This window comes from Amphiura filiformis, chromosome 2 (assembly GCF_039555335.1).
Source record: "Amphiura filiformis chromosome 2, Afil_fr2py, whole genome shotgun sequence".
Lineage (NCBI taxonomy): Eukaryota > Metazoa > Echinodermata > Ophiuroidea > Amphilepidida > Amphiuridae > Amphiura > Amphiura filiformis.
Genome location: NC_092629.1, coordinates 57203018 through 57217067, shown reverse-complemented (window position 1 = coordinate 57217067; position 14050 = coordinate 57203018). Strand labels below are relative to the sequence as shown.

The following is a 14050-nucleotide window of genomic DNA, read 5'->3' as shown; positions in this document are numbered from 1 at the left end:
TTGCGGGTGTGGATCGGGGTGTTGGTGATGGTGTGTGAGTGTTTGTAAAAGGGGTGTGTTGGGTGTGTGTGAAGCAGGCGCTGTGAATGTGTTAGGAGTCTGAGTCGTAGTAGTGTGGTGAGTTTACTGTTCAAGCGTGAGTACATGAGTGTTGATAAAATGCTATCTTTTATGTCAATTTTAATGAATAATGTGTAAAATATGTTTATTATATTTTGTAAATATGTGGCAATTCAGTTTTTACTGCGAGTGCATATTAATAAACCATTTATCTATCTATCTATCTATCTAATTTAGATAGTGTTTTTTATTGTATCGCTAAATGTAATGATGATATACAAGGCAGTTCTCGAACCGCAAGTTTCGCCTGCTTTCGCGACTGCCTGCTTCAGCGATTGCTTTTGGTGACAGAAGTACAAAAATAGGGATAGTGGTCCCAAATAGGGATAGTGGTCCCAAATAGGGCATCCAAAGATATGGGGACAATAAGTAAAACAAATTTACACAAGGAATCCAGCTAGCATACAGTTTTTGAGAAAATCACAAAATTTAATTTTGCTTTACTGCCTCAAGGAAGGCAAACAAACTATTGATATTACCCCCGAAAAGTGTGTTTTTGTGTGAACTGTCAAACTTTTGATATAGAAACAATTATAAAACTGCCACCTACTGCTGTCTTAGCACAAAACCGACAAATTGGTAAACTACATAGACCTTTTCAACCGATTCGTTCTGATCAAATCTGAAGCATGAAATAATTTCCCGATTGTGCGCGCATAAAAAGTACCTCATCAGCATCATGTGCAAAGTTTCAAGATGAACTTTCGCCTGGTCAATTATAGATGAGAGAGGTACTTTTGCCAAGTGATACTCAATCTGTAAAATTAATGAAAAATTTCGAACATTTGATCTTCTTTTTTTTCAGTAAGTAGCATATTGCGAAAAACCAAGTAGCTGAGGTGTTAGCTTAATATGCTAGGATTATATTTAAACCGATGACCCCATGTTCACATTGGCTAAATTAAGCTGTATTTTCGCGTAAAATGGTATCGTGATTCATGACATTTTTCGTCTGCCAATTTGACCCCCTAGCTTACTGATTAAAAAGCGTGATTTTCCAAACTTTTCTGTTCTTGATTTGAAATGGTCTATTAATCAATCAATCAATCAATCAACTGGGAGATCAATCATCAAATCAGCCAGTCAGCCAGTGAGTCAGTCGATCAGTCAACCTACCAACCAACTAAATAACTTCACAATCAATCATACTTACGGGTTTCAGATTGTAGTTTCTGCCTGGAAAGTCCCCTCTCAAGTGCTGCTCTAAGATCAATCTCAGCACCAAACTGATCGGTAGTACCATTGTCCACTAGGATGAAGTGGGTGTGGTTTGGGTCAAGAAGGATACCAAACCCTTCTTTGCCTTGTCGACTTGTCTTCAAGTATGCTGGAAATCTACCCTAAATAACAAAGAAATAATAATACAAAAATATCACACTTTTGTTCATGTACATCAATGAAAGTACTTGGGAAAATTACATAAATAATATGTACGCAACCGCTCATGTCATCTACATCACTTCTGGTGTACTACTGTGACAGACAGGACTGCACACGCATGTTCTAAAATATGTATCCAAATCTGCGCAAAATTTCCCAGATTCTGGGGTATTAACCCCCTGAGCACTACAAATGTACCTGCCGATCTAACATTGCCTCTGATTGGTCAATTACATGATATCTTTACTTTAATCACCAATCAGAATGGAGCTTTGCAAATAATTCACCCCAATTCTTTTGCATGGTGAAATTATTCTAACAATGTTGCTGATTGGTGCAATTGATAATGAAAACTTCTTTTTGGCCAATCGGCAGGTCATGGTGTTAAATTCTGACATGAAATTAAATGCAATTTTCTCCGTCATCAACCTGAAACATTGAGTAACTGAGGTTGCCAGTCTATGCACAGACTTCATATAAGGTGTCAGTCTACATGTATGCACAAACTGCAAACAAGCCATCAATATCATTTATCTGACACTACTTGTGACACTGTAGCTTATAATACATTCCATATTAAATTCATAACCTCATACGCGATACATGCGAACCAATCATTTATATTTATATTTATATTTATTTGGCAAAATGCAAACATATAAGTAACCTCCGCGCGCAGTGTTGTGCACCGTATTTGGATTGCGCGCTACCATATTTGCACAGATTGTGATACGCACTTCTGTTATTGGTCGTTCTGTTTTAGCCTGATCAATTTTTGAAAAGGCAGAGCGTAAAAATTGTTTATTTTTGAGAAAAATTGTGTGATATTTTGTAAAGTGAAGAGATGAAAGTGACGGTTATGAATGAGGTTAATAACTTTGCATCGATAATATGTCGGGCATTGTGAAAAATCTACACATTTTGTCTTTGGACCTTGAAAATATCCGTTCCTAAGGCAAAATGTTTAGATTTTTCACAATGCCCTCCAAATAACTGATGTGCAGTTATTAACCTCTAATTGGAGCGTGGTTAAAGAGCACAGGACCTCAACCATTGCCTGAATAGGAACAAAAATATATCTGATCACTTCACATGATGCGTAACTACTGCTCAACTGAATTGCTAACCTGTACTAAAACACAGGTTACTACAGATAAATGTGGAATGTATTATAGGTGGCTATTAATGGCTGCCAGCATTACCATCAAACACATCAACCTCCATAGTCAAACACTCTTTCTGATGCTGCCTTCAGATCAGGTCACAACTACTAACCGTCGGGCCGGGTGCTAATGAAACGAACGCTAATAGTATATCACTCGTGTCATGACATTAGTCTTGCACCTTCAAGTCATCAAACATATAAAAACATATTTTTCCTGACAACCGAGGAAAGTTTTTTGGCATGAGTCATCGGCGCCATTTGAGGCGATTCCTTTTTCCGATGAAGGCACCAGCCAAAATGTCTGCATTCTATCAATGTAATGAACAGAACTCTACACCCCCAGAGAATATATTGCATGATGGGAAGTAGAGAAAAAGGTCTATAGCCTCTGATGTGGAATTAGGTTCAAGTGTGCAAGACTAAATACTTCCACCTGCAAAATTCACACCTTACTCATTATTATAAAATCATCAAAGTGAAAAAAAAGTACACAAAATTGGTATTCTTTTATCATCATACCTGATCACTCTGCATTTCTTCTCTTTGATCCAGTATACCCCATGTAGCAATACCAATAGCTACTACGCTGGTCCTGCTATTAGCTAGTTGATAATCTTTCACAGCCTCTCCGACATACTTCATCACTCCTGCATGAGTACCGCCGGTGATAATCCATGCTCCTGACAAAAGGAACAAAAAAGATGGTGTTGAGCACATCTCAAGAACCATGGAAAACAAACATGTACAACACATGGTTAGCAGAAACCTGTACATACATGTTATGCATTATAAGAGTATTCCTGGCCAAACATACCGTAAACATACCTTGTCTGCAAGCATATAGAGAGTTTTTGATTACAGCTCTCAGATGACAAATCGCCCTCCTACACATGTGTATACGCCCCGTGGGATTAGGTTAGCGCGCGCGATTCAAATCTGCCACCGCAAAATCCAACATGGTGATACTCTCAACTTGAGATGAGATACACTATAGCTACTGAGCCCCCCCCCCCTCCCAGCCCTCCCAGCCCCCTGATGAGGGATGAAGGTTCCTTGGCACGGCCCTCCATAAATAACTTACCAGTGCTTACTGCAGCTTTGATGATTCCCCGCCGGAAAACATCCCTCAGACGACTGTTCAAGTTGAAATTCAAGGCGCCCCCAGTGACGGATATAAGCAATTTTGGGGTGCCGAGATGCCATTCTGTGTTCAGTAGATGCAACAATTTCTTTGGGTCTGTTTTGTGATCCACACGAACAAACTGAAAAAGATGAATGACAAACATAAGAACCTTCGATCTTCATACAAATACAAGGATGGAAGTGGGTAACAGATCCATTTGTAAACATTGAGGTTGTTTATATCCTGGGGGAGCCACTTCTATTTTCCAAGTTGTATATCACCGGCGCACAAGGGCATTCAAAAAGTAATCAATCATATTGATATTAGAAGAAACAATTTTATATGGATATTCCAGTTGAAATCAATGCACCCCTGTGAAAGACATACATAGTAATTTCCCCCAAATTGGGGTGTAGATTTGAAATGGAATCACCTATTCCGGTAATCCCATTTGAAATTCACACTCCCTGTGTGGAAGATTAAGTATATGACTTTCATGGGGGTGTATGGATTCCAGTTGAAATCCATACACCCTTGTGAAAGACATGCATCTTAATTTCCCCAAATGGGGGTGCAGATTTCAAATGGAGTCGCCCATTTAGGTAAAATAGACCAAAGTGATATGTTCTACAGCTTGTTAACATCCAGTTCCTTCCGTGCGTTATTCCTGCATGCTACATGTACCTGTCTCACAATGATCATCATTTGCAGTACCAGGTACCAATTCTATCTACCGAGCGTTACAAGTTTTCCTTTTATCCACGCTCCATACATGTACATGTTTAGAATCATCTTCCTCCATCAGCTGTCATCCAGGCAACTCCAGCTGCCTTCAAAGAAGCTGCCCTTGTGTCAATCAGGGGGATGCTTCCGCCACCAGGCAGCAAACTCCAGTAAACCAGTCTTCAGTTCCTGAATATAGTGTTCCCTCAGTTCATCGTTTGATCGTTTTACGTTGTATAGCTTTTAATTCTTCACCTTCTTCACTACGCACCGCACCATGGCTGTTGAAGTCATTTTGCGCCATTACATCCTAATTTAACTCTAGATGAAGCTGTAAAAGAATTATACTACCAAGTACCAAGTACCAAATCCATTTTAAAAGTAACACTCCCTGTGTGGAAGATTAAGGTTATGTCTTCCATAGACAATATGGATATCAACAAACTAATTAATTAATTACAAACCTTGCGTGCAGTTTGGCCCAAGGTTGACCCAGATTTTGCACCAACAAATTCTATTTCACCGAAAGCATCTGTGTTTTTTAGCTGGGTGTTTCTAGATATATCCCACGATCCTTTTGATTCGTTTGTCCGTCGATGGCGCTCTTCATGCTGCGATTTCCTTTTACCACATCCACATTTAGGATCATCATCACTATAAAAAAAAAAAGGTAGAAAATCTATACACTGTGTCCCAAAAAATATGTCCATCTGAAAAATTAAGAAATCAAAAGCTTATCTATGGATTTCTTTTTAGGGGGCTTTTCTTCGGAAGGTGGGGTGGTGTCATGAATATACTGGGGGGGGTCATAGAATTTTTAGACCAAATATGGGGGGGTTATAGAATTATTAAGGGCTGTCGACTCAAAATTTTCTCGCCTTCTTTACACACACGATCAAAATTTTAACGCATTCCGCACACTTTCATTCGCTTAAAAGTTTTGGTGCACTCCTCGCCTTTGTTCTGGCAATGAATAATTTGTCCTGAGTCTGTGTGGGGGTCATAAAATTTTTCGACCCGCGATAGGGGGGTCGTAAACATTTTTGCCCGCGATAGGGGGGTCATATATATGGACATATTCATGACCCCCACCCCCACCAAAGAAAATGACATCCCCTTACAAAATTTAAAGGTCTGTTGACTCTATACCCTCTGTAGCATTTGCATCAGATATGTCTCACTGTTTTTTAAAATATGACCGGGCTATATAGAAATAATTCTCCTTGTCTGGGAATAACGAGTAAAATTAGTATGTAACAGTGCAGAATGTTGATGCGGGAGTCTTACTTTTTTATAAGATATTCTTGTTTGGGAAAGTCACAAATTGCCGACTCATCCCGATCGATTTTTAGTATCAAAGGATATTTGTCTATGAATAGGGGAATCAGTAATAAAAGCTGTAGCGTGCTGGGAATTCGTTCTCTCTCACTCAAACTTTCATCGGGTCAACACCCCATTATCAGTTGCTCTGTATTTACTCAGTTTATGTATTTTCAGAGGATGTTTAAAGACATTCCCACAACCCAATGGGGTTTCTGACCTTGTATGTCTGGCTTTTGTACACATGTGGTACAGTTGATCATACCTTGCATTGGGATTGTGTGCAAATATCTGGTGTTTTCATCCAACATTCAAAACATCGAGACTTAGGAATAAAATTAATGCAGTGGGACAATATGTATGTTTCCTGCAAGAAAATCAAATATCAGTCATAAGTCTCAACTATTAGCTTGTTGGCTGCAGTTTTAAAATTACCATTTTGTGTGTGTGGCAATGGGGACTTTGCCTTTAGAATTAGGTTATATTGATCAAATTTCCCAATCATAGTGCATTGTAGGAATGCCTTTAAGCCTCCTCTGATGTATTTTGATGTTATGAAGAAGGAAGAGAAATAAATCACTACCAAACCAGAATTCCTGTTGTTGCCAGAACTTTTATTTAAACCAGTGGCCTACCGCATCATCATTATTTATATTATACCAAACAACCTCGTTAGAGTGGTGGCAATCGGCCTCGTTATAAATGGTGGCAGCCCCGGAGAACTTTATTATATTACCAATGTCCACCACCCTTACAAGTACACATTAAAGTGAGGGGGTCATATAAGTGGTCATCACACATCAGGCATAAGGAGGTAAATGTTCATGGGGAGTACTCAAGTTTGGTTTTGGTAGGGGTGTGCAAATGAGCATCTGAAAGTGGACCCATCCATACCATATATGACATGATCTGGTCCAAGGGGGAAATTTGAAACTGAGATAAAGGTAAAAACATGGAGTAAAAAGAACAATAAAATACATAAGAAAATAGACATCAAAAAACTTCATAACTTTATAACCAAGTATGATAGACCTTTGGTGTTATCAGTCAATGATAGCCTATTGTATGTATAATGTAATAATTACAGTAACTCAATTTTCAAAAATGCCTCCTTTGGCCCCCATGGACCAGATCGTGTCACATATATTTTGCCAAGAAATTTGGACCCATCACTACACCTAAATTTTTGGATAATTAAAAAAAATTAATACCTACAGTTTGGCAAAATTAGACTAGTTTTTGGAAAACGATTGGGAAAATTTGCACATCCCCATGTTGGTCTAGAAATAGGGGTCATTGATATACCCATTACCCAATGGCTATAATGTTGCCATTGTTGACTTGAAAAAAGCTTGGATGTGCAGTTTTTGAATGAAAAATCATGGAATTGTTCAAAATGAGCTCTCAAATTGAGCATTTCTGATTTTGAACTATTTTTCACCTTTGGACACTTTAAAAGTCTGGATTTCCAATAATCACGCCTGGGCAAAAAGTTCGGAAATCCAAACCCCCCTATAGGGGTGTGGATCTAGTTTCTGGAATAGCCCAATGACCTGACCCAAGCCGCACTCCAGGATTTATTTGGGGCCGATTTTGAAAAAGTGGACTTTTTTTCCAAATTTGGACCTTTTTGGACTAGGGGGCAAAGTGGACTTTTTTTGACCAAAAAGGCATATAAAAACCTCTATTTATTCGCTCTCTACGATCGCAAATGGTACTTTTGGGGTTAAAGAAGGGGATTTTTTGGGCCTTTGCCAATTTGGGGGGCATCCACCACCCCCAGCCCCCCTGGTTACGGGCCTGGCTTGACCCGCTGTCTACAGCCCCCAGGTCACTGGACCTGGGTGAAGTTTCGTCAGCATTATCCAGTGAAAGGGCAACATATATCCATTTCCTGAAAATCCATCTGGTCCTTGAACAATTGGCCGAAGGCTTGCATGCGGTATTGAACATTTATGGGGGTTGCAGGGTATCACCCCGGCTCTTAAAATATTTTTTGGCTTTGTTTTGTTTTATATTTCTGGATTTTTTTTTTTGCCAACTTTCCAGAAATCCAGAATTCTGGCTATTTTAGCCCTGTTTATCTTCCTGATTTGAACTGTAAATGGCTGCATATACGTTTGACATAAAAAATATATATAAATTTCAAAACATTTTCATAAGTAGTCTTCTGATAAAAAGTAGCTGGGTGCACTCAATCACGAGAAATGCAAACAAGATTCAATACAAGGCGGTTCTCGAACCACGAGTCTCGCCTGCTTTTGCGACCGCCTGCTTTTTCAATTACTTTTGGTAGCGGTAAATGAATTTGGCGGTTATCGGCTGGGCACGATTATCTGGCTGATGGTGACTGTACCCACCAAGTGTCATGCCCATGCAACAGTTTTTACCAATTTGACCTCAGATGACCCTGGTGACCCTGAAATGACCTTCCAAAAATTTGGCTCTAAATGTTGACTGTACCCACCAAGTTTCATGCCCATACGACAGTTTTTACTAATTTGACCTCAGATGACCCCTGGTGACCCGAAATGACCTTACAAAAATTTGGCTTCAAATGTTGACTGCACCCACCAAGTTTCATGCCCATCCGACAGTTTTTACTATTTTGACCTCAGATGACCTCGAAATGACCTTCCAAAAATTTGGCTTTAAATGTTGACGGTACCCACCAAGTTTCATGCCCATCCGACAGTTTTTACTAATTTGACCTCAGATGACCCCTGGTGACCTCGAAATGACCTTCCAAAAATTTGGCTTCAAATGTTGACTGTACCCACCAAGTTTCATGCCCATCCGACACTTTTTACTAATTTGACCTCAGATGACCCTGGTGACCTCGAAATGACCTTCCAAAATTTGGCTTCAAATGTTGACTGTACCCACCAAGTTTCATGCCCATCCGACACTTTTTACTAATTTGACCTCAGATGACCCCTGGTGACCTCGAAATGACCTTCCAAAAATTTGGCTTTAAATGTTGACTGTACCCACCAAGTTTCATGCCCATACGACAGTTTTTACTAATTTGACCTCAGATGACCTCTGGTGACCTTGAAATGACCTCCCAAAAATTTGGCTTTAAATGTTGACTGGACCCACCAAGTTTCATGGCCATATGACAGTTTTTACTAATTTGACCTCAGATGACCTCAGTGACCTTGACCCACTAACCAATATGAACCGGTTCTGTCTCGGGTCAAGATGCACCCACCCACCAAGTTTGAGGAACGTATGACTCATAGTCTCCGAGAAAATAGGCGGAAAGCAAACTTTAACCAAAACTTTAACCAAATTTGTCACATACACACATACATACATACGGAAAAGTGATTATATAGTCTCCTGCCTTATCAGGCGAGACAAAAATCAAATTTACTTTAGATACGGTATTTTTTATCATTTTACACACCACATGTGCAGGCCGTATCTGTTATGTACTTTTGTATTATGTTGGAGTCAATATAAAAAGTTTTGATCTTAAAGCGAAACTAAACCATTAAATAATTTTACGAGTATATGAATACTATGAAAAAGTAGGAATATTCCTGTGCCTGTGATCATAGGGATCCTATTAGTAAAATGACTTTTTTTTGGTCATTGTGCAGTATTTTGTTGAGTTGGTCCCCTACATATTTTTCAATCAAATTGCATTTGCATTGTGAGATCTAGGTTGCGTGACAAAATATTGAATACACCATTGATCAAGAAACTGTATTGTTTCGTACATGTATATATGGGAAACATTACTGTTCTAGAAGATAGCCATGGAAATTGGAGGTTCAGTAGTTCTCTACATACCTGCCAACCTACCGAAGCCAGAAAGAGGGACATTGATAGCTATTGATGCCAAAACCTTGTACATGTACACAAACCAGAAGCGAAAAATTTCTCAAGACTTGAGGTGTTCAATACTTTCAGAATTCAGGGAAGATTTGCAGATCTGAATTTATCACAATAGACTGAAGAGAATGCAATAGCAAAATTTTAAAGTGAAATTTGTTTCATTTTCTGCTGTCTTTACATTTAAATTTGCCATCACTGAAATTTTCAGAGAGCAGGACTGTCCCTCTTTTTCACTTTGGAAATTCCCCAAATGAGGGACAGTCCCTCAAAATGAGAGACAGTTGGCAGGTCTGTCTCCATAAATAGTAACAAACAAAAAACTACACCACTATTTAATTTTGTGGATGTTACAGATGCATGGGATAATAATTGATATTCGCTGGCCAAGTAATATAATCAGAACTACCATAGCAATAGGTGAAAACCATTTTTGAATATATTGTGCTGCACTACAAGCAGGTTGCACTCATCACCTGTGTATGTCTGCAATCATATATATATAGATTGAATACAATACCGCTCTTTTCAAAGATACTAATCTTACAGGTGCAAGTGATCAGCATGATATGGTTCAATGCAGGCGTGCATCGGGAACGTACCAGTGCAGCGGTATATTCAAAAATGGTTTTCACCTATTGCTATGGTAGTTAATCTGATTATTACATTACTTTGCCAGCGAATTGGCCATCTTTGGAATGATTTTGTCAAAAAATACCGTAAAACTTCGTCTACAAGCATATAGAGTGATTTTGATGAAGGTTATATTAAAACAAAGCAGCCATAAATATCCCAATGCAATAGATTGGTCTTACAATAGTACTTGTTTGTATATGCTTGTATCTGTAATCTATTTGCTAAAATTCCATAATATTCTAATTTTGTCAATGGATGGCGTCTGGATTAATCTAGCTTTCATTAAAAGCACCCTATATGCTTGTAGACGAGGTTTTACGGTATGATAAAAGCCAGTCAGTGCCTTGATTCCCCGACTGTTCACAAATTTTCTGATGTACATTGTAGGTAAACCCTGAATTTCCCCCAAATGGGTGCATAAGCCCCCCATTTACCAGCAATAGTGGGTTGTGCAGCCCTTCTGCCCCCCCTTTGTGCACACCACTGATAAAAGCATGCCTTCATAATGTGTATTTTTTCATGAATTAGACCCAATTAAAAAAAATGTCAATTTTATTCCTACATACCTTTCATTAGCTTTCTTGTCCAGAGCAAATCGTATGCATTCTCGTAACTTAAGATTGTCTTGAATCCATGATGTGTTGGTCTGAAAAGTAACAAAAAAAATTTAATTACATTTTAAGAAACAAGTCAATATGTCACAAAAGAACTCATTGGTACTTGTCCCATTCAAAAATCTACATTTCCTGAAAACATAAAATAATGTGTTTCATTCTATTAATGCAGGGGTCAAAGGGATTCTTGACCCTCACCCCCTCAAGCCTTCACCATTTCATAGTGAAAATATGTCTAATCTTTACCTTGCTGAACAAAACCATAGGGTGAATGCATTTTATTTTCAGATGCGGTGAATCTTTAAGATTGACAACTATTTTAAACTGTTGCCATTTGATAGTTTACAGCATCTTGCGAATGGTAGTGAGCTTTGGTAAAAATGCATGGGTCATTTCATATTATAAATAGCGAGTGCGTAGAAGAATTCAAATATCACAGATATACTTTTGTAGGTCTTTTGGTTCAGAGGGCTGAAGCAACATGCACTATACGGAACCCAGACTTGGGTACCCACCCTAGCAAGAGTATCAAGTTTGGTTTGTGTTTAAGGGACATCCATCCAAGAATCTAGTGGTGGTCTGTATTTTAAATACCACATTTCCAAGAAAATTGGACCCACTTTTATGAGGCTGCAATTTTTCGTCAAAAATTCAATTTCAATTTTAAATAAAACTTATGCTCCAGCTATGTGAATTTGAAGTACTTTTTCTAAAAAATTTGAAAAGGAGGTCATTGTTACACAAGAGGCCTTAAAATAGCAAGACCAATATTTGCAGAATCTCCTCGTATATTGTCATCTGTACCGAGTACCCCACCCCACCCGGGCCAATACATACCCCTGCTAAAAAATAGCTATAGTATACCAGAGGCCCTTCAAAGTCCCCCATATTTGCAGCACATCCCAGTGCATAATCATTTGCACTAAGCGCCATCAGACCATCCCTCGACATACCTCTTCCTCATCATCAAAGTCCTCTTGTTTCACATATCGCTGCTGTTTTGTCAACGTTGCCATACTCCCGTACAAGTATGCAAATGTCTCCAAAAACTATGATCCGCTTAATTCAACTTGATAGACCTACATGTACCACATTATAGCCTCAAAATATAATCATAGCATAATAATGTGGAATGTATCATAATCTATAGAGTCAACCTATCACTATCACTACCAAAGGCAAACTGGCGCTACAGCTAGTTCAGCCGTTACATTTATTACATTCCGCTATGTTGTACAGGTACCCAGTTGTACCCAAGATACAATGTAGAACACCCAGGTATTGTGCAGAGAAGATATCTTACACTTCCCACAATGCATATCTTCCATTTCAATTTTCTGTAACTGATTTGCTATTTAGTGTAACATGGGTCGATATAGTGACCAGGCCCGTACGCAGGATTTTTTTGGGGGGTGCTGATTTTGAAAAAGTGGACTTTTTTTTCCAAAGGGGGGCGATTTTGTGAAAAGTGGACTTTTCCCCCAAAATTTGGACCTTTTTTGACCAAAAAACCTGAAAACCTGATTCTACGCTCGCAAATTCTTACATTTTGGGACTTTTTGTATACTTTTGCAAATTTGGGGAGGTGCGGTCGCACCCCCCGCCCCCCTGCGTACGGGCCTGATAGTGACACAAAGTACTTCGATGAACAGTAGACATCTGGATCTTCCAACATGTTTTAATATTTCTTGACATCGATCCATGTTCAGTCAGACTATTTTAAACATGAAAGTAAAGTAATAGGAGTGTCAGTTGATGTAGTAAGGTGATGCATCATGTTGCAAAGGATTCTGGGAAGGGTAAGAGATCTTCTCTGGATATTGCATGAAACCTATAATTATGAAGATTTAACTTCCTTGTGAGTGGGTTGGATACAAGGTATTTCTTTTGTGTATTCAATGGGTGCGTTGTCATGGTAATCGAGGTGATGTCTAAAATTGCCCAATTCCGCCTACGCACTACCGTAAAACAAATTGTTTTAAAACTTTAGACTCCACTCCTCTGCACCTCACAAAAGAATATCCCAATCACATGTTTCTGACATCACTTTGCTATTCTGGGATTCTGTTCAAACCAGGGTTTGCAGGTTTTGCTGCAGGTGGAAAAACAGGGTTTTATTAAACTGTGGTTTTTTTTCCACTTGCCAAAAACAGGTTTTGCTGGCAAAATCTAAATAAAAATTTCTTTAAAAAAGGAATGGGGCACCCATTGGGAGCTTTGATGTGATGTGCTGAAATATAACTGTTTGGGTAAAAATATCTTCTTTATTTAAGCGGATTGGTTTTAAATCTGCAGGAATAACGATCAATTTCCCATTTTGATTATTATTGTCAATGGTATCTCATGGGGGTGTCAATCTTGTCACTTTGTTATCTCAAAAGTATATAACAACTAGAAACGTCACGGTTTTCTACGCAAGGCGTCGAATGGGATGCCTCCACCCTGATGACCCCAAAATGACCTTGCAATGACCCCTTGGTGACCCTGAAATGACCTTCCAAAAATTTGGCTCTAAATGTTGAGTGTACCCACCAAGTTTCTTGCCCATACCACCAATTTTATTAATTTGACCTCAGATGACCCCTTGGTGAACCCGAAATGACCTTCCAAAAATTTGGCTCTAAATGTTGTCTGTACCCACCAAGTTTCAAGCCCATACGACCAATTTTATTAATTTGACCTCAGATGACCCCTTGGTGACCCTGGATGACACTGCAATGACCTTCCAGAAATTTGGCTCTAAATGTTGACTGTACCCACCAAGTTTCAAGCCCATATGACAATAAAGTAATTTGACCTCAGATGACCCCTTGGTGACCCCGGATGACCCCAAAATGACCTTCCAAAAATTTGGCTCTAAATGTTGTCTGTACCCACCAAGTTTCAAGCCCATATGACCAATTTTATTAATTTGACCTCAGATGATCTCTTGGTGACCCCACAATGACCTGCCAGAAATTTGGTTCTAAATGTTGACTGTACCCACCAAGTTTCAAGCCCATATGACAATTTTAGTAATTTGACCTCAGATGACCTTGGATGACCCCAAAATGACCTTCCAAAAATTTGGCTCTAAATGTTGACTGTACCCACCAAGTTTCATGCCCATAGGATTTGAACTGTCCA

General features: G+C 39.0%; 1 protein-coding gene across 1 annotated transcript in view; it reads right to left on the bottom strand.

Moving 5' to 3' along the window:
• The window catches only part of LOC140146434 (transient receptor potential cation channel subfamily M member-like 2), a 122996-nt gene that overhangs the window by 96350 nt on the left and 12596 nt on the right, over nucleotides 1-14050 (bottom strand). The window contains 5 exon segments of the mRNA XM_072168282.1: nucleotides 1274-1460; nucleotides 3185-3345; nucleotides 3747-3927; nucleotides 4976-5165; nucleotides 10877-10956. Coding sequence (XP_072024383.1) covers nucleotides 1274-1460; nucleotides 3185-3345; nucleotides 3747-3927; nucleotides 4976-5165; nucleotides 10877-10956 — 799 coding nt within the window.